Source organism: Aricia agestis, chromosome 19, assembly GCF_905147365.1.
Source record: "Aricia agestis chromosome 19, ilAriAges1.1, whole genome shotgun sequence".
Lineage (NCBI taxonomy): Eukaryota > Metazoa > Arthropoda > Insecta > Lepidoptera > Lycaenidae > Aricia > Aricia agestis.
In genome coordinates this window covers 13,548,236-13,573,623 of record NC_056424.1, presented here as the reverse complement: position 1 = coordinate 13,573,623, position 25,388 = coordinate 13,548,236, and the positions used below count along the sequence as shown (strand labels likewise).

The window sequence follows — 25,388 nt, the reverse complement described above, 5'->3', positions numbered from 1 at the left end:
GTCTAGACTAGGCAACGATTTGTTATATTCTTTAGATCAGTTAAATTTAGTACGAAATTATTTTAGGAATACTAATCTCCCAATTCTAGCACAAATTAACTCTGAATGGAGTAATATTAATGTATATGTAAGTGAAAAGTTAGAGGCGTATTCATTAAACACATGGGTGTCTTCAATAGATGTCGAAGAACTCATTGTACATAAAGTTGGCGACATGGCTCCAAAACGGAGCTTATCTGATTGTGAACTTAAAAATTATTTTTTGCAATTCATATCTGATAATTATTCTGATTGTTATAAGTTATATACGGATGGCTCTAAATGTACTCAAGGTGTCGGAGCTGCCTTCTTCGATCCCCAATTAGACGTTTCACAGAAGTTTAAATTACATAGAGATAATAATATAATGACTGCTGAACTTCTTGCTATTAAGGAATCACTAACTTATGTTAATAACTTGAACAACAATAACAGTATAGTTATTTTATCAGACTCGAGAAGTGCTCTCCAACACCTTCGTCGGTGCGCCACGAAGCAACGTGGCTCTCCGATAGCCTTCGAAGCTTTGGATTTACTCCGGCATGTTTCTGGAAAAGTTTCAATTAAACTGCAATGGGTTCCTGCCCATGTCGGTTTAATTGGAAACGAAACTGCGGATGCGCTTGCCAAGAGTGCAGTTATGGATGGTCCCGTGGTCTGTTCTAAACCTTTTGTAAATGAGCTTCGTCATCAGATTAAGGAAAAGGCGCTCGAGAAATGGGAATACCATTTCGGCGAGGAATTACAAAGAGGTGTTGGAGTTTGGTACGGAACCATCCAGAATAAACCAGTATGGGAGCCTTGGTTTATTTCGTGTAATTTATCGAGAAAGTTGTTGGTGTCAGCCTTTAGATTACGATCTGGGCACATTCCAGCAAATAAATTTTGCTACTTGGTTGGAATTAAGCCTTCGCCTAATTGCGATGTGTGCGACAAGCCGGAAGACCTGTTTCATGTTTTACTGGAGTGTGCTCGGACTGCAGAGCTAAGATCAAGGCTCTTAGGTGACTTTGGCTGCCTGCACAATGGACGGATCAATAGTGTACTTTCGGAGCCGTTGTCCCCAGAGGCAATAAAATTATATAGTTTTTTGGATCTGTCCCTTATGTAGGGAACACTGTATTCACCTATGAGGCTGACATTAACACTGAGTGTTAAAAGCCTCTGTAAAATAAAAAGATTAAAAAAAAAAAAAAAAAAAAAAAAAAAATTATCTAACGCAAGTGGTGAAACAGCCCCTTAAACTTTTAGTCATAAATCCATTTTACAGTTGATTCCGGGTAAATGCCTACGCACATCCCAACGTTTGACGTGCGCGCACGCAACGTGCGTATACGTACGCACCTATATCTGGTACCAGGGCGAGCGGCGCACCCAGCGCAGGCGGTACGCGCCCTGCTCCGTGCGGATCTTGATCGACGCCCCCTCCGCCGCCTTTACTGTCTCTTTCACCTGGATGAGAAAGAAGATAATGTTATTTAGAAATTATCAGTTCAAACAGAGTGAAGTAGACGAATCAGATGTTTGCCTTTTTTGCGGTATATTGTAGCATATGGCATTAACCCACCAAGCCCCATAAGGACACCAGTGGCAGTGACCACGACAACAATAGAATAACAATAGATTTCCAAGAATCCGCGATCGAAGGATTGATTATGTATTTCAAAATCATTTACATTAAATAGTTGAAAGTGTGTCTAAGGGTTTTTCTTTACAATAGTTTTTATACCGAAATTTAGCGCAGGTTATTTGCTGGGCACTTTTGTAATATTTTAGAGACAAAACTACTTACGCTCTGCATCAAGTTTTGTGCGTTGCCGACCAACATCTCAGTCGCCTCTTGGTCTTCTTCGCTTCCTGTTGATCAAGTTAAAATAATAAATAAAAATGTTAGTACCGATTACACGATTAAACCTAAAAGTTACAATATAAATACCTTTATAATCGGGCATTCCGACTAGAAGCGTGAAATTTAACGAGTTGAATGAAAAATTACGTAACGTTATGTCACAGTGATATATAAAAAATACAGTGTATAAGCCACAGAAATAAATCAAGATAGAACGGCGACGCGCGTCCGTTGCTAAGGAATCGCTCGTGTCAACTTTTGCTTTGCTTTTAGTTAAAACAAATAACTTACCCGTGGCAAGAAATACCTCCTTTTGACCGATTCACTTTCGTACTTCTGTTTTTACAATTAGACACTGCACAATGAGGCATTTTTGCACAACCGCTCCGGTGTAATCAAGTCGAGACGTGCGCGCTGACTGAATGAACGTTCAATGAATCTTGCACGACAGAGCAAGATTGAAACACGCGTACTCCTTCCGCTTAGCCGTTCTATCTTGATTTATTTCTGTTGTATAAGCCTATAAGTATTCGTGAGTTCATCTTATCATAGTAAATTATTAAAAAGGCATAATTTGAATCAAGAGAATCCCTCCTCCTAAATTATATGATATATTGTTATGATTAAATTAATAAAGTGAACATACCCTGTGCGCCCAGCATGGTGGCCTTGACCGTGGACAGGATCTTCAGCTGCGTGCCGATGGTGGGGATCCTCTCGCACACTTGCAGCAGGTTCTACGGACATTTCAATTGTATTAAGAAATATATTTAATGTTGGTCTTTTCATGGGATTTTTTTGTATTTTATAAAACACTTGGATGCAAAATACCTGTCGCGGACAGACTTACAAAGTACAAACTTACAAGGCATTTCAAAAAATATAACTATTTAATAATAATAATAAGCCCGCAGGGCAGCTTGTGGCGAGCTGTTGGGGAGTAGCAACCCCACGAACCCGAGTGCTCCCAGGGAAGCCCCTGTTCTCCATCTCCGGCTTGCCTTTACCGGCCGGCCGGAGTGAACACTGACGGAGAATCAGGCCCTACCTCTGCCTTGCCTTAACCGGCCGGTCAGAGTGGAGTCGCAAGAGCTTCGGCTCGGAGGAAGGATGTGAAGCGTAAGTGGCGAGTGGGCGACGTGATGGGACCCTCTGAGGGTGCAAATGATCGGCGTTTAAAGTCCAGCGACACCTCTCCTGCCTCAAGCCGCTCTGTCAATGTTGCCGCCTCGGTGCACCGTGCGTGCGACCATTTTGAGGGGCCCATTCAAAGAGTTGGCGTGTCACCGTCTGCCAACTTTATGATACATGTTTCCACGTTGTATCGGCAGACGCCATAGTCCTTCCATAGTTCCAGTTACCCAGTCTACTAGCACCTCACCCCATAGCCCGGTATCATTTCTAATATCTATTCCCTGTAATAGTCCTACACTGGCCGCTGGCTCTCCTTGGTTGTACTCCCATAGTGCGGACAGAGAGAGTCGCGCGCCAGTGTCACATAACATTTAGATTAAAACTGTGTAACGGGCCTCTACGTGTTGGCTTCGGCCCCACGCATGCCTTCCAAAGGTCCGGGATTTAATTGCCCGTGAGCAAGGAATACCTTACACAAACATAATAATAATAATAATATCTAATGTAATAATAATATCTATGGACGCTTCACACCACGTCAGTCAGGCCCCGTGTTAAGTAACTGATTAAGGACTTGTGTTACGGGTCCCAGACAACGGAAATATATTTAATACTTTTATACTATACATAATATATTTAAGGTTTTTATTGATACACATATTTAATACACATCCATGACCCAGGAACAGGTCGAGGTCGAGGTTTAAAGATATGGTCAAGGTTCCGTAGAACGATTTTTTTATTACTATCAAGCAAATTTTTTGTGAGTAGCTTCATTTTGATGAGACGAACAACAATTTTATTTGCGAAAAATCTTGAAAGTGGTAGCTTAAAGAGATAGAAAGGATTTAAGACTTGATGGTCATGAAATATGGATTGTTCTTTATTTTGTAGGACAATTAAACTTTTAAATTATGTAATTATTAACCTACCAATATATAAAAAATCAGCTGGTTAGGGTTCCGTAACGGAACCCTAACCAGCTACAATTATTCCATAACAATAAGTGTCTAAACACACTAGACTGAATTACGCCGGCGTAATTTCCGCCGCAAATGTCAAACGCATACAAAATACGGACGGAACGCGACGTAATAGTGTGTCACCCCTCGCGTTCGGCCCGTATTTTGTATGCATTTGAAATGCGGCTTAAACGCGGCGGAATTTACGCCGGCGTAATTCAGCCTAGTGTGTTTAGACACTAATACTCACGGTGCGTATCCTCTTGTCGGTACACTCTAGGGCGAGTTTCTTGGCGAGGCGGGTGACTTCCTCTGACGCTTCGGCGATCGCCTTCGCCGTCGCTATCAGCTCGCGCTTGCTGCCTGTGTATAGTTACAATATCGGCATAGTAAAAAAAGGAAGAAAATGTGCAAATGCAGTATGTTGAATAAGTATTAGGTTACAGTAGCTGACCTATTCAGCTTATTTTCCAGTTTTTATTTGAGTTTCATAAAAGAAAAGTAAGTATATACCAAATTTTTAATATTTTCAAATAATCTCGGGTTTGTTTTCAAAATTTCAAGACTTGAAATTAAAAACGTCTTATGAAAAGTATGTAGTACTTGCAAATAATGCGATAAATAAAATAAACACAAGAAATAATAATATATTTTGTACAGAATTTATGACTTCTCTGAAGTTTGTTCGTTAAAGTACGGAAGTAACTAAACTTTTATTTGCACTCACGATTTTAGCAAATATATCTACACTACTATTATAAAGAGGAAAGATTTGATTGTTTGTTTGTCTTGAATAGGCTCCGAAACTACTGGGCCGATTTGAAAGATTCTTTTACCATTGGAAACCTACATTAATTCTGCTGAACATAGGCTAAATTTTATTTTGGAAAAAAATAGGGTTCCGTAAGATATTTGGGATTTTCGGACGCAAGGTGTAAAAAATCAACCAGAAATGTTACTTTTTTTGCGTACGCTGCCTAAACTATAAAAGATAGAACCATAAAATGTTCTAAGTAATTGTAGATCTTTTAAATATCTACAAAAAAGTCCGTAACACACTATACCTATCTATGTTGAGTGAGGCACAATAACCATTTTTTTATAAAAAAATCTTGAAATGTTTTTGGACTACATTTAAATGCCTTTATTTTACTCATGGCATTAATTCTTATCAAAATAAATTATTTCATTACTAAGTACAGTTAATGTAGATAATATTTGGTCTTTGAATGATTAAAATTGGACGTTTGGTTTTAATGTTATGGCAAAATTAAAATATTACGATTTCTGCTGCACGTTGCGAATTGGGCGTCATCAAGGCGCGCCGCGCGTGTGTGCCCGGAGAGTCCACGTAAAAATTAATTATTATTACCTCGCTCATGGGAATCGCAGACACAATAGATTTATAATATAATAGTTATGCGACAGCCGGGTGCCGCTTCATTGATGGGATAATATTATAGTGCTTCATTAATTCATTACGTTTTGAATGACTATTATTTTTGATTGCTATTATAATTAATTTCTATACTTAACTATAAATCTCCAACTAGCTTATATACCGAAGATACCGATGATTCCGACTGATCCGCCAATCCCATTTAAACGGCTTCAATTTCCGGTAAAAATATCTTTCGCATTGACTATTAACAAGTCCCAAGGTCAGACTTTCAAATTAGTAGGTATCGATCTACGAAAAGAATGTTTTACTCATGGTCAACTATACGTTGGCCTATCCCGAGTTGGAGCTGCTGATAATCAATTTATTTTGCTGCCACAAAATAAAACAACATCAAATATCCTTTAGAGGGAAGCTTTAACCCAATTTTAATGGAATCTTTTACACATGTAGGTAAGCATAAAATAATAAAGCATAAAACTACAAAAAAAAAACATAAAATACTTTAAACAAAAAAAATACATTTAGAAATTGCAAAATAGTATAAACTAGCGGCCCGCCCCGGCTTCGTACGGGTGGACATTGATTTTTAAATAATTTTTTTTCAATCTTTATTTCTTAGTCAATCTTTATGTTAAGCAGAACATAAAAATGGTTTACACTATTTAGCCTGTAACTACTATATTATAATTATTATACACATTTTTATTCTCTTAGATTTTCTGTTAGATCTTCTGTAGGTAAGGATAAAATAATCAAACATAACACTTAAAATATAAAAAAAATACAATAAAAATGTGTATAATAATATAATATAAGCAGAACATAAAAATAGTGTAAACCATTTTTATGTTCTGCTTAACATAAAGATTGACTAAGAAATAAAGATTGAAAAAAAAATTATTTAAAAATCAATGTCCACCCGTGCGAAGCCGGGGCGGGCCGCTAGTAGATATATATCACCATAATTAAGTCGTTTTAGCAGCATAGACATATAATATACAGCACTTTGTACTCACCGCTCAAATTCATAGCCACCTCTATCCACAGAAGCAAGGACAGATACAATGAATATAATACAATGCAAATTGCCGAAATCGAAAAAAAAAACAACTTTTTTAACCAATTAGGACGCAAAAGTTGTTCTTTTTTCGTCAATAGCATATTTTATATAAATGAGCTTATAATGTGACATATTACAATAGCCATAATGTGTCGATAATAGCATGATTATAATTATTTACAAGCGTTATACTAATGTTTAGTCTTAAGTCTAACATTGTTCAGTTTATCGTTGTGTTAATATTTTTGTTAGCAACAGCAAGTTTCAAAGCAATCGATTTTTATTCTACTCGTGCGTGCGTGCGTACCTTTGCTATCGGAGCGTACGAGGTCCGACAATCTTGCCATGAGCACCGCCATGCGTTTAGCCGCTGCGATGATCTCGTTGTCCTTGGACGACCACTCTCTGACCGCCGCGTGGAGGTTGTGAGCGGCCACCAGGATTGGCTGGCTGGGGTGCGGCTGGCGGCGGAAAATGTCCTCCCCCTCGTCGTCCGTGTCGGGGGGCGGGGGGCGGGGCGGGGCGGCGGCAGTGGGCGGAGGCGGGCGAGGGGGCGCGGCGTTGGAGCCGTCCAATCGCAGGGCGCTCAGAGCGGCCGGTAGTGGCGGTGCCGGCGGCGGCGGCGGTGGTCGGTATTGACGGGACAGTGCTTCCTCGACACCGCTTGCCGCTTTGATAATCTACGAATATGTAAGTTTGTGATTAAGAACTGCAAGGTTACATTAATGAGGTGTTGAATCAGTGTCTGACGGCTTGGTATCGAAGTTTTCGCATTAACGATATATGGAAAGTAACATTCAAATTAACTATTTTTATCTGGCATTTACGATGACATTTTTGTCGACGTTCAAAAAATTCTCCATACGTTTACTGAAATCACTGAATCACTCATTTTCATCATCATGAAGCAACACATTTTAAGCCACATCTACTAGCATTACCTCGGCGTTGGCCTGGCGCCAGGCCGGCGGCGCGGTGGCGTCCCGCTGCGCGACGCGCTTGGCGTGCCTGACGGCGGGCGGGATGGCGGCCTGCAGGCGCGCGGTGGCGTCCGCGAGCGCCGCCGCGAACTCCCCGTCGTCCGTGTTCTCGCGCTCCGCCCCGCCCACCAACAGCACGCGGTTCGCGAGCCTGTGTAATAAAGATTTCGTGACTTTGTTCCCCTATCTAGAAAAGCATGATCACGGGAGAAATAATTGTCGGATTCTTAACAGATTTTAGGGGCAAAAGACCGATTTCCTTAATCAACCTTTATCTATTATTTTAAAGAAAGAAACTGTTCGTGACTGTCAAAATAATATATTTTGTAAATTATGTAAATAATTGAAATATTAAAAAATACGACTCCAAAAATTGTTTGGGCTTTTTTAATTCAGGCTTTTGTAACGAATCTATGGTCGCTTCGACTAGTAAATCTAACCATTATACCTGGCAATGGCGGAGGTGTTATCGACCATCTTCTGCGAGTCGTTGTTGCGGATCGCCTCCTCGCACAGGTAAGTGTGTTTCTGCATCAGCTCACCTAAACACAATATATTTTTTACTATAAAAGTCCAGAATGGTGTATGTGTATCACCGTGTACCGCACATATTATGTGAGGGTGTACGCACGATCACTATGCGAATGTAAGTACGTACGGTGACGTCATGAATGTCATGATCTAATTTATAAAACTTTAAGATTGTAAAATGTATACCAGTGGCATAGAAAATTAATAATTCTGAATTCACAATATATATTATGCTTGCAAGCCTGTACGCGTGCATTCTAGCGTATACGGACGCTACGTGTACGTACCGGCAGTGCGAACGAACTCGAGCGGGTCGAGCGCCTGGTCGCACAAGTCGCGACAGCGCAGCACCGCGTCACCGTATTGGTTCTTCAGATTCGTGAAGTGCTCTTCGGCTACCTGTTTACAAAAGTACACACATTAATTAGTACTATCGGAGAAGTTAATTCTAAAACAGATGGCAACAATAATTGGTCGTGTTATTTCAAACAAATTACCACTAATATTGAGTTAACATAACCTGGCTTAATGACTAGGTCGTGTGACGTTTAATCAAGTATAAGAATAATCAAAAATGATGTAAAACTTACCTTACTGTCGGGATACAGCAGTCGGATTTTTCCAGCGCAGATAAGCTGCGGCGATAGTTTCTCCACCTGGAAATTTAATTGTTCCATTTACCATTACAACGTGTTCTAAAACGTACCAAATAAAAACCATAGTCCAGTGGCGACGTAGATAGAAATCGTCCATTGATCGCACATTATATGGACTCAACGCCAAAGTCCAACTCACTGTACCGCAATCGGCATCCATATATATGTAAAGAAAATACTTTCTTCATTTTGAATATACGCGCGTTTATTCAAGCTACCGTTAGTTCAGGAGTTATCCGAGCGTGGCGTGTCATGTAAGGCTGTCATTGTCATTGTCAATGTCAATGACAAAATTTTGCTGAGTTCATTTTGACTTTGTAATTTTCTTATAATTTTCGAAAATCCTCATTAATTTTCTATGTATAATTTTGTAGTTGTTGTTAGAGGTGATAACTTTTGTTGTCGTTTCTTTGTTTCAGGTAAGATATTAATGTTATGTAAAGTACTTTAAGATTCTGTAAGTTGTAACCTATTTCAAAATATAAAAATGCTAACTTTGTTTCAGAGAAACACACCGAAGTTTTTTATTGATTTAAGATTAATCCTCTTATAAAACGACAACACTTGTTATAATGAAGCAAAAATTGCAGTTTGCATTTAGATATGAGGCATCACAAACCGACAATAAGACAAGTGTGATTGCCATAACCTCAATTACAACAGAAGATAGTAAAAAGTATGTACTGCTAGAGGCTGATAGATACGTAAGCCGTCACTTGGCACTAACTAAGACAGAAGCTTATAAAAGAGTGAAAAAAAGTCTAAGCCAAAGAGGTCAAGAGAGAATAATATGGATAACATGCACAGAAGAAATGTTACAAACTTATTTTGATGAAGATGATAATTTAATGTTTAATGATTTATATCTAAAAGAAATAAAAGAAACAGACGTAGTAGAAACAACACAGAAAAGTGAAAGTCAATTAAACCTGAAAAATATATCCGAAAGGTTTATGCTTGAGAAATTTGTATGTAAATTTTCAAATGCAAAACAATGGATAGAAACATTTGAGAATGAATGCGTGCGTTTTGAAATTAATAAAGATACAACTAAAATAGAAATATTGAGATTATTCTTAGACAAATCATGTACAGACTGGCACTCGGCAACGTTGAAAACTTTGAAAATAGAGGCTGGATGGTCTGAGTGGAAAAATAAATTTTTGGATTCATTCGCTGATAAGGGATGGAGTACGGGAATGTATGCCATATTTTACAAATATAAAGAAGGATCACTGATGGAATATGCCATAAGAAAAGAAAAGTTACTATTAGATATGGATGAAAATATTGGCACGAAAAGTTTGGTGACACTTATAGCAGCCGGCTTACCTGAGTTTATTAGAAATAGAATTGATCCGGAAAAGTGTGAAACCTCAACGAGATTACTTCATGAAATAAATAAGTGTGAAAATTTGGTAAATAATAAAAGCTTATTTAAAAAAAGAGAACAGAAAGATGATAATAGGAAATACATTGAAGGCAAAAAGCCATGCAAAAATTGTCAAAATTTAAATAAAGGTACTCGATTCCACCCAGAACAGTCATGTTGGTTTAAAAAGGAAGGGAAAGAGAACAAAATGATAGGAAGTAATTCTGTACTAGAAGTAAGTCTAAGTGAAGAGACAAAAAACGAGTAATCACACCATTGATAAAAATAAATATGTTATTAGAGGACAAAATACAAGTAAATGGGATATATGATTCGGGTTCCCAAGTCTCTCTTATAAACATAAGATTAGTTAAAATACAAAATGAGTCTAAAGATACTAATAGAATATTATTAAAGACGGTCAATGGTGTGACATACACAAAAGGATTAATAACTTTAAAAATAAAAATTTTTGATATAGAAGAATATGTTGATATTTTCATTGTAGACAGAGTTGATTTTGAAGATTTCATTATAGGTCTAGATATGATAAAAAAATTTAATTTAAACCAAAATGAAGATTTACAAATATCGCAAAAGAAAAAAAGGGAGATAAAAACTATAAATGGACCTGAAGAGAAAGAAGTAATTAAAATTAATTTTAACGAGCATGTGAGTAAAAATGAATTTATATCTAACCTTCATCACTTGGACAACATAAAAAAGACTCAAATACAAAGTTTGATAAATAAATATAATACTGTATTTGCTAGAGATAAATACGATGTCGGCACAGTAAAAAAATATGAAGCCCGGATAGACTTACTGGTGGATAAATACTGCAGCAAGAGGCCATACCGTTGCACAATAGAAGATAAAATAGAAATAGAGAATCAAGTAGCAAATTTACTAAAAAATAATTTAATTGAAGAATCGTATGGCCCATTCGCAGCTCCAGTTACCTTGGCATTTAAAAGAGACGAAAATACAAAATCAAGACTCTGTATTGACTTTCGTGAATTAAACAAGATCATCGTACCACAGGCACAACATTTCCATTAATAAGCGATTTAATAGTTAAAACAAGAAACTGTAAATATTTTACCTCGCTCGATATAAATTCTGCGTTCTGGTCCATACCACTACGTATTGAAGACAAACAGAAGACAGGGTTCGTCACACAGGACGTACATTACCAGTGGACTTGTCTACCATTCGGATTGAAAACAGCACCTGCTATTTTCCAGAGAATTTTATCAAATATATTAAGAAATAATAACTTGAAGGAATTTACAGAGAATTACATTGATGACATTTTGATATTTTGACAATCATTTGAAGAACACATAGAACATATAGAAAAAGTACTTAAATCAATAATAGAAGAAGGTTTTAGACTAAAATTTAAAAAATGCACATTTGCAGAAACAACAATAAAATACTTGGGACACATAATAGGAAACAATATGGTTAAACCAATCAAAGATAACATTATTTCAATAAGGAATTTTCCAACGCCGAAAACCCAAAAGAACATAAGACAATTTTTAGGGAAGATTAACTTTTACCACGAATACATACCAAATAGTGCAACAATATTAGATCCACTGCATAAATTATTAAGAAAAAATGTTCAGTTTATATGGTCAGAAGAATGTGAAAAATCTTTCTCTGATATAAAAAATATACTATGCTCACAACCGGTACTGGAAATATTTGATAAAGACTTGCCCATTATGATTTACACAGATGCATCGTTGAATGGTATAGGTGCAATATTAAAACAAGTTCAAAAAGATGGAAAAGAAAAACCGGTGGGTTATTTTTCAAAGAAGCTCAATGATACACAAAAAACAAAGAAGGCAATATACCTTGAATGTTTAGCAATTAAAGAAGCTATCAAATATTGGCAATATTGGTTGCTAGGAAGAAAATTTACAGTTTTTTCAGATCACAAACCACTTGAAAACCTCAACATTAAAGCTAGAACAGATGAGGAACTTGGTGAATTGACCTTTTATTTGTCACAATATGACTTCAACATTAAATATATTCCAGGAAAAGTTAACACTGAAGCAGACACTCTTAGTAGAAACCCGGTATTGGAAAGTAACGACAATGATGAAGAAGTTTTAAAAATGGTGAATCTGATAACATTAGACGATATTAAGAAAGATCAACAGCAAAATGATAAAATAGAAAAAATAAAAAACAAATTAATTGAAAGAAATGGGATACTATACAAAAAACATCGAAATAGAGAAAAAGTAATATTATCTGAGGAATCGAGTGTAAAACTAATAAAAGAAATACACACTGAATGGTGCCATTTAGGGATCAACCAAATGATAAATAAAATCAGTCCTTATTATACAGCAAAGGGTTTAATAGGAAACATAAAAAAAATATGCAAGAACTGTGAGATTTGTGTTAAGAATAAATCGAGAGGCCAAGATAAACACGGATTGATGTCATATTTAGGACCAGCGTCGAAACCATTTCAAATAATGTCGATCGATACTATTGGTGGTTTTGGAGGACAAAGATCGACCAAGAAATACCTACACTTGCTGGTTGATCATTACACAAGGTTTGCGTACATTCTAACATCAAAAACACAAAATGCTGCAGATTTCATTAAGTTAGTAAAAAAAGTTCTGGACACAGAAAAAATTGAGATATTACTAACAGATCAGTATCCAGGATTAAATTCAAAAGAATTCAAAGACTTTTTGGCTAATAATGGTGTAAAACTAATTTTTACTGCAGTTGATACTCCGTTTTCAAACGGACTCAATGAGAGATTGAACCAAACACTTGTTAATAAAATGAGATGTAAAATTAATGAAAAAAAAGAAAAGAAATCCTGGACATCAATTGCAAGAGAGTGTATTGATAAGTACAATAAAACTGAACACTCAGTGACTGGCTTTGCACCAGTATATTTATTAGAAGGAAAAGTTACCAGTATCTTGCCACAAGAATTACAAAACCCGATAAATACAGAAACTTGGATTAAAGACAGGAAGGAAGCATTAGAAAGAACAATAAGATCACATACATATAATAAAAAAATATTTGATAAAGGCAGGAGACAAAGTGAATTTAATATAGGAGAACTAGTATATATTGAAAACGGAAATAAATTAAATAGAAAAAAATTAGATAATTTAAGAATCGGCCCATTTGAAATAATAGACAAAATATCAAATACAATATACAAAATAAACACAGGTAGAACAAAAAAGGAAACTAGCTTATACCATGTAACAAAACTTATCCGGATAGAAGATGATAAGTAATATATGCGCTTATAATGAGAATTACAGGGGTAATTCTCATCCTGAAGGAGGGAGATGTAAAGAAAATACTTTCTTCATTTTGAATATACGCGCGTTTATTCAAGCTACCGTTAGTTCAGGAGTTATCCGAGCGTGGCGTGTCATGTAAGGCTGTCATTGTCATTGTCAATGTCAATGACAAAATTTTGCTGAGTTCATTTTGACTTTGTAATTTTCTTATAATTTTCGAAAATCCTCATTAATTTTCTATGTATAATTTTGTAGTTGTTGTTAGAGGTGATAACTTTTGTTGTCGTTTCTTTGTTTCAGGTAAGATATTAATGTTATGTAAAGTACTTTAAGATTCTGTAAGTTGTAACCTATTTCAAAATATAAAAATGCTAACTTTGTTTCAGAGAAACACACCGAAGTTTTTTATTGATTTAAGATTAATCCTCTTATATATATATAAGCTTTATGATCAAGGATCGATTTAATGTGCTTTAACTTTATTGATTCTTATATTATTTACTTTGACCTTCATCCTATGCGAATAAAGAATTGTATACCTCTCTAGCACTCGACGTGAGTAGATCAGCCAGGCGTTTGTTGTGCGGTACGGTCGCGGCGACCATGTTGCCGGCGGCGGCGGCGCGCGCGCTGAACGCCGCTAGCGCGGCCGACTTGTCATGGAAGTTAGCTTCGCGGTTTGGTGTACCTGTGAGTAGAGGATTGGTTAATATGTAGGAAATTAACATTTTTGAATGTTGTCGTTTTCATTTATGGATGTAAATAAAGAGGTTATACAAGCAGACGTATCTGTGTCCATCCCTGGCATCGTTCTCAGAAGATGGATCGATTTTGATCTAGTATGTACGTATTTTGACGCTCACGTGATTCACGCTTCAGCTCGTGCGTCACTCGTACCACACGGCGGCGCCGTACTGTACCTGGGGGCGCGTGCACGGCGTCGGTGAAGTGTCTGAGCGGCGCGGCGACGTCGATGAAGTCCTCCACCACGCGGTTCACGACGCCGCGCTCCACGACGCGCTTTAGCTCGTGCAGCTTGTCCGTCAGCTGTCTGTACACAACAAACGATAAAAAGCAATTATTATTAGCCACTGTTTAGGCCGGGGCCATCTTTTGACCGCTCGCTAAACATGAGGAGACCATTCGAGCACGTGTGAAATATCTACTAATAATTAATAACGATAATTTTTTTCTTAAAATAATGTAGCAAAATCGCAGCAGTATCATTATCAAAGACAACAAGCCCTCTTAGCAGCTATCAGTTATATTCGTAAACAAATCTGCACGAATTCGGCGGGCCAATTTACACAATTTTTACGGGCAAAATTTCGAAATTTTAACGGACCAATCTACACAGTTCTAGCAGGCTTAACAGCACAGTTTGACCATTACAATCAATCCCCGTACCTAGTTATAGCTCGTGCCTCCTCCGAGTCTCCCATGCCGCTCATGCACAGGTCTCCGAGATCATCCGCCAGCCGCTGCACCTCCGAACACAGCTGAAGGATCTCCGCTTTCTCACGACCTTGGAGGTTGTCCGCTATCTGCAAATAAAGTTAGTCATTATGAAGATTTTAGACCCTCCTTCTTCCGTTACATTTTATAACAACCCTCCACCCATTTCTATCGATTCTATCGACTTTTGGTACATTATTTTTAAAACAATTATTAGCACATTTTAACTGCAATTATTTATTGCATAATAATAATCAATAGGGTTTTACTAAGGATCATACATAAATGACTTACCTTATCTAGTTAAGGATAATGATAACGAGATAGTACTTTTTGCTGATGACACTTCAATTATTTTTAAAGTTAAGTGTACGTACCCGCTGCGCCTGCGCCACGATGCTGTTGATGGCGCGCTGGCCCTCGACGCGCGTGGCCGGGTCGGACGCCGGGTGCAGCAGCCACTTGTGCGCCGTCTCTAGCCTATATACATCATTACATACATTTCACAAAATATCACTACAAGTAAATATTACTATATCTGAAATCTCACGATAACAAGACAAAGAAATATAAAAAAACTGATTAATGAGTCCAACATGGTATTGAACACAGCTTGTGTTTCTTAATGATTTACTTCGGGACCTTTCATCTACAGTTCTTAAGGGTTCTTATGATGCTTGCAGTCAGTACTGTCTCGAAAACCAAGGTTGGTTTCATCACGCGTATACTTCTTAACGCGATTAGACTATATATGCCAAAAGGTGTGACCCAGACACTGTATGCACTAATATAAGACCTTGTCTATTTCCCTCCCTCGACATTACCTGGCCTGCATAGTCCGTCCTCCCTGCTTCTCAGCGGCGCGCACGCCCTCGTTCACGATACCCTCCACGTCGTTCAGCTGCGCACGCAACTCCGACGCTAAATTGGTCGCCTGAAATATACAACAGCATTTAATTTGATGAAAAATATTCATATGAAGGAGATGTTTCGATATACAAATTCATTGATTCCGTGAAGAATAAAACTCCAACGAATATGAAAGAGGATTTTTGTTATCTTTTGCAATGCTAAAGTATGGTCACGGAACTACGCATTATTTTCACTTACTCACGAAAACGTTGCAATAGCTTTACCTATCATAATTTAATCGCATATGATATGGGCGATTGCAATATTTTCGCGAGTGAAAGAGTCACGTAGTTATTACTCAATGAACGAGTTTCTATGTGATCCACGACTGAGCTATATGTCAAAATAAAACGAGTAAATTACCTTAGGTTCCCTTCCGCGGCCAAACTGTCTCTCATCGCACAGATGGTCCGCGTTCACGCCCGCCGTTCTGTGAAATATTTTATTGACATATTGCAAACAAAATACACAATTATAGATTAATATAATTGTGTATTTTGTTTGCAATAATAGATACATACTATAGATTAATATACTGGATAACAATAAGGTTAGTCACGTGGTTTAACGAGTAAATGTAAATATTTCTATATTGCCCTGTTATATTCAATGAGAGATGTCCATCTTCAGATATTGCCATCTATGTCCATCTTCAGATATTGCCATCCTGCTCGCAAACTACGCTACAGCTAAGTATGTTGCCGTCCCGCTCGCACAGTATGCTACAGCTACGTCGGTCTTAAAAATAAGTATAGCCATCCCGCTCGCATAGTACGCTACAGCTACGTCCTGTTTGCCGTCCCGCTCGCACGGTGTGCAACATCTATGTCTTCAAGATATTGCTGTCTCGCTCGCACAGTACGCTACAGCTACGTCTGTCTCACCTGGCGGTGGCGCGCACGCTGTCTGCGAGCGCGGGCGCGAGGTGCTCGCCCGCGCGCTGCGCTGCCGTCAGCACGGAGCGGAGCGCGCGCTCGCCCGAGCTGTTGCGGAGAGCCGTGGGATCCTGTGGGATATAATCATATATAATTAAAAAAAATGACTTTAAAGATATCACGATGTTATCACGTCTGTGGCCGGCTTGTCAAGAGTACGTTTCCAGTACTCACGTTGAGGAACTCGTGCGCCTGCGCGCTCTTGCCGTGTATGATGTTCTGTAGCGCGCGCAGCACCGCGATGTTGTCCTTCTCACCACCGTCCTCCACGTATGACGTCAGTTGCAGCACCCTGAAGAGAAAAGTTGTAACCTATTTATGCAAAGAGCAAAACATGTTTGTTTGTTTGAATCAAATAAGTACTGGATCGATTTGAATAGCATCTAAGAGTTGCGCATGGGGGAAGGATATAGGCTGCTTTTTAATACGAGAGAATATAAGATTCCTACAGGATTCATGCACGTAAGAAGTCGCAGGCGGCATCTATATATAATAGAAATAAAGTAAGGTAATTTAAAATCGTTTCAAAACTTGTAGAAATACCTGATGATTTCATGAATTTCGTCCGCCATCCTCTGTGCTAAATAGTTTCTGTTCTCCGCCGCATCTTCTATTCCCTTGCCACCTGAAACATAAGCGATACGTCAGTTAATACACATCCGAACGAGTGTTATATGTTATATCTTGCGTCTCGTATACGTACTACGTACGTTTACGTGCACGTACTCTCTTCACATATCTGCACGCTTTTTACGTGCATGCAAGTACGCTCGTTGCGGGCGTGTAAGCTAGTTGCGTGCGTGAATGCAAGTTGCAAGCGTGTACGCTTTTGAAAACCTGCACGATTCTTGCATACATGTGCGCTCTTAACATGCGTCCTCACTTCATGGGTATACGCTCGCTTGTTACGTACGCGTTTAAGCCCTACAGTGCACACATAAGCTCAATTTACCTTCAGAGAGGATGTGTATGTAGATCTTCATGGCGCAGATGAGCAGCGGGGCGAGGCGCTTGACGGACTCCAGGCAGGCGGCCAGGGACTCCGCGTGCGGTGGATGCGTCAGCTCAGAGGCGCGAGCCGCCACCTACAGATGATAAAGAAATTAAAAACTTTAAAAATATAGTAACGTTTTCTCGTTCCTTGTAAATTGTTCTAATAGTTGGGGTGAATATCAAAGAATGATACCACAATTGAACGTAGTATAACTAAGACCTTCCGTTTCTTACCTGAGTTCTGACATGTTGGTAATACATAAGTTTAGGTATTTTATACCCATCAAATATCCAGATAGCCAAAAAATGTTTTAGTTTCTACTGAAATCTTGATCGCAAAACTCACAGTATGTCTGCGTAAGGTGTCGGCCCTTTACCTAAGACATTTTCTTTATAGAATCGCCGATCAAAATGAAATTGACATAAGCGTTCGATAATATTATGAAGTCGTCAATGGACTCATGTTATGTCATTTCCATATACTTTTATTCGTTCTATAAAGAAGAAAACGTCTCGTCTAGAGTTCCACTTATTACTATTGCATTTATCGACTAAGTATATTAATCATGTAATAAATCATAAATGTCTAAACACACTATGCCGAAGTTCCGCGGCGGAAATTCTTTACGTCAGCTATGTCAAACGACGACAATGTAACGCGACGGAATTTCGGCATGGTGTGTCATCGGGAATTTAAAATATTTACATTGCAGGCGGAATCAAGCCGAATTTCCGCCGCGGAAATTCGGCATAGTATGTTTAGACACTAAATGTTAATATTATGTTACCTCTCTAGCGGCCTTCGAGAGAGCTGGCGAGATGTCCCGCAGGAATTGTACGAGGTCCTCCATGGTGTCGATCACCTCCGCCACGCCCAGGTAGTCCAGCACCTGACAGAGATATCATTTAGCTGACGGCAATAATGTTTTATCCTGACCAACTTACTGATAAAAATATTAACAGCATTTTTTTCTTTGGCACAATGGAAAAGTGACAGACGAAAACAGCAAACCTTTAATAGTCAAACGCTCTTTATTAGCAAGGGAGTGAGAGAAACTAAGAGAGGGGGACAACAATATGTTAACTTCTCTATCGTAAATTAAAGCGCATTATTTCTCAATTGTGTGTTACAAAAGTTTGTACCTTTTTACATTCCTTCACGATCTTCCTGACTTCAGACTCATCGAAACACAGCAGTAACGCTGATGTGCCTTGCAGGATGCCTCGGGAACCTTCTATCAGCTTCTTCCTGAAGTCACATATTCACAATACATAAGAGATTAATGTAGGATTGCGTTATTATTCAATATTATTAAAGCTTAGAAAGTGAATCTCTCAACTCCAGAGAAAAATCACAAGTGCTATACACGCAATACGAATTCCCAAAATTTCGGAAATGGAACAATATTATGAAGATAGTGAAAAGAATGTAACACAGACATCTTACTTTTAATTTGTAAGTTTACGCAAAAACAGATCAAACGCTTTAACAACCTTATTTTTTTTTGGAAATCTGCTGAAATATCCCACCATTATATTGGATTTAAAACAAACGTGTTTACGTGGGAAAGCCATGCTTCGGCACAAATGGGCCGGCTCGACCGGAGAAATACCACGTTCTCACAGAAAACCGGCGTGAAACAGCGCTTGCGCTGTGTTTCGCCGAGTGAGTGAGTTTACCGGAGGCCCAATCCCCTACCCTAGTTACTTCCCTACCCTCCCCAATTCCCTTCCATTCCCATACCTACCCTCCCCTATTACCCTATTCCCTCTTAAAAGGCCTGCAACGCACCTGCAGCTCTTCTGATGCTGCGAGTGTCCATGAGCGACGGAAGTTGCTTTCCATGAGGTGACCCGTTTGCTCGTTTGCCCAGTATATTTCATAAAAAATTAAAACAAAACACAATATAACAAAAGTGCTCACAATATTTCATGTCTACAGCTGCACCGGTATGCCGTATTTGCTGACCTTGAGCTAGACCCTATCGAAGTATACCCTAGTGGCTAGCCATTTAAACGTTAATTCACAAACGACCTAGTTAATTGGTCGGTTAAACTGGAACACTGTCTATACACTTTAGACTTTAGTCTAGTGCACTTTAGAGTCTATAGAACATAGAGCTGTTAGTTGGAGGAACTATTTCGCCGGCGTCTTTTAAAGTCACTATCAGATCGAATTCATATTTTGTTTTTCATTTTTTTTTTTATGAAATAAGGGGGCAAGCGAGCAAACGGGTCACCTGATGGAAAGCAACTTCCGTCGCCCATGGACACTCGCAGCATCAGAAGAGCTGCAGGTGCGTTGCCGGCCTTTTAAGAGGGAATAGCGTAATAGGGGAGGGTAGGGAAGGGAATAGGGGAGGGTAGGGAAGGGAATAGCGGAGGGTAGGGAAGGGAATAGGGTAGGGGATTGGGCCTCCGGTAAACTCACTCACTCGGCGAAACACAGCGTAAGCGCTGTTTCACGCCGGTTTTCTGTGAGAACGTGGTATTTCTCCGGTTGAGCCGGCCCATTCATGCCGAAGCATGGCTCTCCCACGTATATTTATAAAAGAGAAAGGGAAGAGAATAAAATTTTGACAAAATATCAAAAATAACTTAGTGCAGTGTGCCTAAAAGAGTTTGCAATCGCTTTTTTTTTTGTTTGCAAAAAATCAAACGCACAGAATTACATACAAAATTCGACATTTCATATGGAATTTGTACTCGATTCGAAGTTTCAACTTAAACAGGCAAATAAACAATTGGCAATAAACCCAGACTATCAAGTGGGCTTATAAGACCTTATAATCGAATATTTTCCAATCAGCCTCGACTCGAAAACCCAAACTGTTAAATGGGCTTCAGAGATAGAATCAACACTTAGCCAAACACCGTCGACTTACAAAAACGCGCTAGTCTTCGACCATAGCATGGTGCAGCCTGTCAGCTGTATGCGGTACGAAAGCCTGAATATGCCAATATAGTCAGCTACTGTCTAGACTTTTAGATCTTTGATAAGTCCCTTAATTGGATTAGACTTTAATTGGTACTTCGCTTTCTCTAGTCATTGCCCTGTAGGCTGTTATTCGATACTATGCATATTATTATCCACAGCAATTTTAGTTACTTATCCATAGACTTTCAGGATAGTATCTAAAGCTATTGAGGACTTTATTAATACGGTTTTCGATTCCAACTCTGCGTCCACACTCTGCGTTCTATTTTTAAGGTAAGATTTTAGAAGTTCAAGTGCCGTGCCCATTATACCATATTGGTGTAGTTTTCTTATTAGAGTATCATACTCCACACAGTCAAATGCTTTAGAAAGATCACAGAAAATACCAAGTGCATCCTGCGACCCCTCCCAAGCTTCAAAAATACTACACAGAAGACTAATGCCTGCATCTGTTGTAGACCGACCTTCAGTAAAACCAAATTGATTATTATGTAATAAATTATTTGAGTTAAAGTGAGCAAGTAATTGATTTATAATTATATTTTCAAAGATTTTACTTAAAGTCGGCAATATGGATATTGGTCTATAATTGGCTGGGTCTGATTTCTTCCCAGCTTTAAATAGAGGCATCACCTTGCTGTGCTTCATTAGGTCTGGGAACACACCACTTTTAATACAATTATTAAAAACTAAGACTAGGTAAGGGGCAATGATGTCAATTACTGATTTTATAATTTTTGTGGACATACCCCAGAGATCAGTGGTACTTTTAATATTGATTGATTTGAAAGTCTTGATAATATCTTTGGAGTCAATATCTTTAAAAATTAAATTGACATCACATTCCTTGACATGTTCTCTAAGTATTTTTTCTGCAACTGTAGGTGATGAATTTAAGTTCATTGTAGTTGAGATTGGAATGTCTGCAAAAAACTTCTCAAAACTGTCGCAACCTCAAGATCAGAATTGATTTTTTTATCATTAATTAAAAGTTCAAATTTAGAGTTACGACAGGCGACTCTTGCAGTCTCATCCGCAATTATTTTCCAGGTGGTTTTCACTTTATTTTTAGAGTCTTTAATTTTCTCTTTAATGTGAAGTGCCTTCGCTGCTTGACAGGCCCTTTTAAAAATTTTCGAGTATCTCTTGACGTACAATTTAAAAGCTTCACTCCGGTTTATAGTTTTCTCGTTATACACATCATACAATTTTTGTCTACTTACAATAGTACCTGCAGTTGCCCATTTTGAAATTATTTCTTTTATTATTCAAACTGACCGTTTTAGAAGTAAATACAGCGTTATATTGCTGTTTTACTCTATTAAATATGTTAATAAACGCTTTATCTGGGTCATTTGATACATCCAAGTGCTCAAAACTTGATAACAATTTACTTCTAAACTTCTCAATACGTTTTGTATTTATAGGTCTATATTCAATTTTTTCTTTTAAATTTGTATCACAATTTATATTAAATTAAGCTAACTGTCCAAAATGATCAGAGCTTAATACATTAATTATTTCCTTCCTATGGGGAGTTATGTTAGTGAAAACATTATCTATGCAAGTCGCAGTTGTATCACATATTCTTGTCGGTTCATTAAACAAATGAGTGAGGTTATACGATTTGAACAATGATGTGAATCTAACAGTGGTGGAGTTTGAGTCTAATAAATTAATATTGAAATCACCACATAAAATTTTTTTTTTGTTAAATGCACATACTTTTGTTAACACTTGCTCCATTATTTGTTCAAAAGAATCGTATTAACCTGATGGAGGCCTGTATACGCTTACAATAATAAGGTGGCTTAGCTCAATACAGGCTAACTCAGCAATTCGTTCAGTAGATAGTCTAATAATATCCTTATGTTCTTTAAATTTCAACTTTTTCTTAATCAGTATTAAGGAGCCACCCCTAATGGCATTCTCTCTACTGAACGAACTAGCTAGCTGGTGATCAGAATAATTAAATAACAATTCATAATTTCTTAACCAATGTTCTGATACACACAAAATGTCAATGTTACATTAAAAAATAACTCAATTTCTAATTCCTTTCCTATTATTCCTTGCAAGTTTTGATGCACCAGGTAAGTTACAATGGGGTCCACATATTGCAAAACTGGCAGATAAGCTTAGTTCTGCAGCATATGCTAATTAAAAAAATTCGTGAAATCACTGATGTAGAGACCGCGCGATTTGTTTACTTTAGCTACTTTCATATCATAATGTCTTACGGCATCCTCTTGTGGGGAAACGCGGCGGACATTAATACAATATTTGTGCTGCAGAAGCGAGCTATTCGTTCTATTTATAAGATGTCATCTTTTGAAACTCTAAGAGAAAATAAGAATTCTGACCGTCGCATCTCAATACATTTTGGAAAATCTCTTATATGTTAGAAAGAACATAAATATTTTCAAAAAGAAAAGTGATAAATCATAATGTAAACACTAGAAATAAGATTGAAGAATAGTTTCTTCGTTCGACTTTCAAAAAGAGTATCATGATACCCATTTTGAATAAAAATATATTTTATTTATTTATTTATCCAACGCTATAGCTGCTCATAGACATAATTCGGTTTCAAGGATGGCGCATATGCTTGAGGCTTGCTTAAGTGCCTGATAGACGTACGAACTTAAAGTACGCGGGTTTTAAGTTCGCGAACTTACTCGGCTCGCATCAGTGATACACGAGAATCACACTGGATTACCATAACCCCAGGCTCGCGCCTCGCGGCTCGCGGCTCTTTACAGACACATAGGCGAGTAAGATCGTCGAGCCATAAGTCCGCGTACTTACTCGCACGTCTGTCACCCCTCTCACTCAAGGTTATTAGCTGAATCCTTAGTCCGATGATTGCCTATGCTTCTAACTGTACCAAGTTGACGTAGACTTCACAAATTATATTGTGGTTCTGTTAATTTAAGGTTTGGAAGCGCTTCGGAAAGCAACCGATAAAAGATTAAGCCATAGTCTGTCGAACCCTTTGCCACCAATACAACAAGCCTCGTTGACAGAACCATAAGACAATTTCTGACTCCTTGGTTACCTAGCTAAGAGCTCCCTTCATCGCTTACCTAGCAGGTCCAGAATACGGATCCGCGCGGAGCATATCCGAAGCCTGCTGCAGCAGCGTCGCGGCGCCTTCCACTCGCCGCAGCGCGCCCGGCATGTCCGCTCGCAGCACCGCGTCGTCCGACGACTCGATGGTCTCGTGACCCACCTGAGATGGAGGATATGGTGAGTAGGGAGAGAGAAAGAGATGGAATGTGTCTAAAGAGATTGGAGTATAACTAAAGAGAATGCGAATTCGCATCGCATCGCAAATATCTTCGACAAAATTCAAGATAAAAATGACATTACGATGCGATGCGAATTCGCAGTTTTGTGTAAGAGCCTTTAAAGTGGTCAATGATTGATTGGTTGATTCACCTTGACGAGGTTGTTGACGGCGAGCGACACGGCCTGCACGGGCCGCGCCAGGTCTGGCATGGCGTTGCCATCTTCCGCTTCTTCGTGGAGTATCACCAGCCGGGAGACCTGGGAGAGAAGACAGATTTTTTTTATAAAATAAGGAGGCAAACGAGCAAACGGTTCACTTGATGGAAAGCAACTACCGTCGCCCATGGACACTCGCAACATTAGAAGAGCTGCATGTAGGTACATTGCCGGTCTTTGTACAATGTACTAAAAAAAGCCTTAAAAGCCGCCCAAGAGGGTCGGTTTTTATGACGTATTCTTAATTTAATATTATAAATGAAATTTTCCTAAAACTGCCCTAGGAAAAGAAGGCACGACCTAGATACAAGGCAAGACTACGGTGGCGTTAAGCGAAAGAAGCGGATGACCTTGGGGGAAGCCTTTGCCTAGCAATGGGACAGCAGTAAGCTTTATAAAAATCTGGAAATAGCCGCAACCAGCTTCACAGAAAGGTAGACCTATCAGATGCAGTTGTTCTTGACCTGAATGGCCTGGGTCACATACTTATGATAATGTCTACGTAACGTGGGTTTATAGTATATACGTGGGCGCGTGTACTGCATGAGATATGAATGGAGTTTACTATAGATATCAGATTATTATGTGACGTCACGCGTAATATGAGGTCATCAAGCTGGAGTAAACATGCGACTGGTGTGATTCATAATACATGCTTTTTGCAGCACATGTGGTTTCCATTTTTTCGAATTCCGAACTGCACCACGCTGCACGTTAAGGGGTGGGGACCAAAAGGCAATCACTTGCGTGCACACTTTCTTTCTCGCGGCTTTGTGAGTGACAAGCTGCGAGATAAAAGCGACATACGAAATATTCAGTGAATCGGGTCTCTGCGAGGCTGCAATTTGACACGTATTCTTTTTAGTGACAAAAAGAGAGCCTTAGAATCTCATAGCCACAATAGACATAAGGACCAGTAGTTCGACTGCAAAGAGACGGACAAGTTTCAATATCTGTCAAATTCGTCGGGTTTCACTAGGATTATAAGCGGAATGTGCCTCGCGCTGGCTGATATAATTTATTTTTAAATATTTAAAATAAAGATTTCAAAATTGGATTCTGACAATTTTAATCGAATGTGCCAAAACACAAACAACAATACGACCAAAGAGGAACACGTCCAGCGAATATGTCATAGTTTTAAATTCGTAGATAATAAGTTAACAACCCTAGCGACGATTTTCGTCATAATACGTCAAATTTAAAAATTTCAACATCAGTTCTAAGTTGGCATACTCTATCATTCTGTCTACTCTGGCATAGCCTTGATAACAGACTACGTAAGTAGCCTGGTTATACTTTTTATTGTAGCTATCTTTATTATTTTGTGGTAAATAAAATTCAAATCCAAT

General features: G+C 38.5%; 1 protein-coding gene across 2 annotated transcripts in view; it reads right to left on the bottom strand.

Moving 5' to 3' along the window:
• LOC121736338 (vinculin) overlaps positions 1 to 25,388 on the bottom strand; it is a 45,085-nt gene that overhangs the window by 5,333 nt on the left and 14,364 nt on the right. The window contains exons 2-24 of one of the 2 annotated variants that reach the window (XM_042127456.1): positions 23,971 to 24,078; positions 23,616 to 23,761; positions 18,735 to 18,840; positions 18,380 to 18,481; positions 17,551 to 17,683; positions 17,142 to 17,223; positions 16,773 to 16,890; positions 16,548 to 16,669; positions 16,027 to 16,093; positions 15,576 to 15,685; positions 15,129 to 15,231; positions 14,704 to 14,840; positions 14,217 to 14,347; positions 13,836 to 13,984; positions 8,548 to 8,613; positions 8,245 to 8,356; positions 7,875 to 7,968; positions 7,388 to 7,577; positions 6,754 to 7,126; positions 4,235 to 4,347; positions 2,535 to 2,625; positions 1,832 to 1,896; positions 1,384 to 1,491 (exon numbers count right to left, since the gene is read on the bottom strand). In XM_042127456.1, coding sequence (XP_041983390.1) covers positions 1,384 to 1,491; positions 1,832 to 1,896; positions 2,535 to 2,625; positions 4,235 to 4,347; positions 6,754 to 7,126; positions 7,388 to 7,577; positions 7,875 to 7,968; positions 8,245 to 8,356; positions 8,548 to 8,613; positions 13,836 to 13,984; positions 14,217 to 14,347; positions 14,704 to 14,840; positions 15,129 to 15,231; positions 15,576 to 15,685; positions 16,027 to 16,093; positions 16,548 to 16,669; positions 16,773 to 16,890; positions 17,142 to 17,223; positions 17,551 to 17,683; positions 18,380 to 18,481; positions 18,735 to 18,840; positions 23,616 to 23,761; positions 23,971 to 24,078 — 2,826 coding nt within the window. Of the gene's footprint in view, positions 1 to 1,381; positions 1,492 to 1,831; positions 1,897 to 2,534; positions 2,626 to 4,234; positions 4,348 to 6,753; positions 7,127 to 7,387; positions 7,578 to 7,874; positions 7,969 to 8,244; positions 8,357 to 8,547; positions 8,614 to 13,835; positions 13,985 to 14,216; positions 14,348 to 14,703; positions 14,841 to 15,128; positions 15,232 to 15,575; positions 15,686 to 16,026; positions 16,094 to 16,547; positions 16,670 to 16,772; positions 16,891 to 17,141; positions 17,224 to 17,550; positions 17,684 to 18,379; positions 18,482 to 18,734; positions 18,841 to 23,615; positions 23,762 to 23,970; positions 24,079 to 25,388 lie in introns of those variants that run through there. The other variant, XM_042127458.1, reaches the window with a different exon arrangement.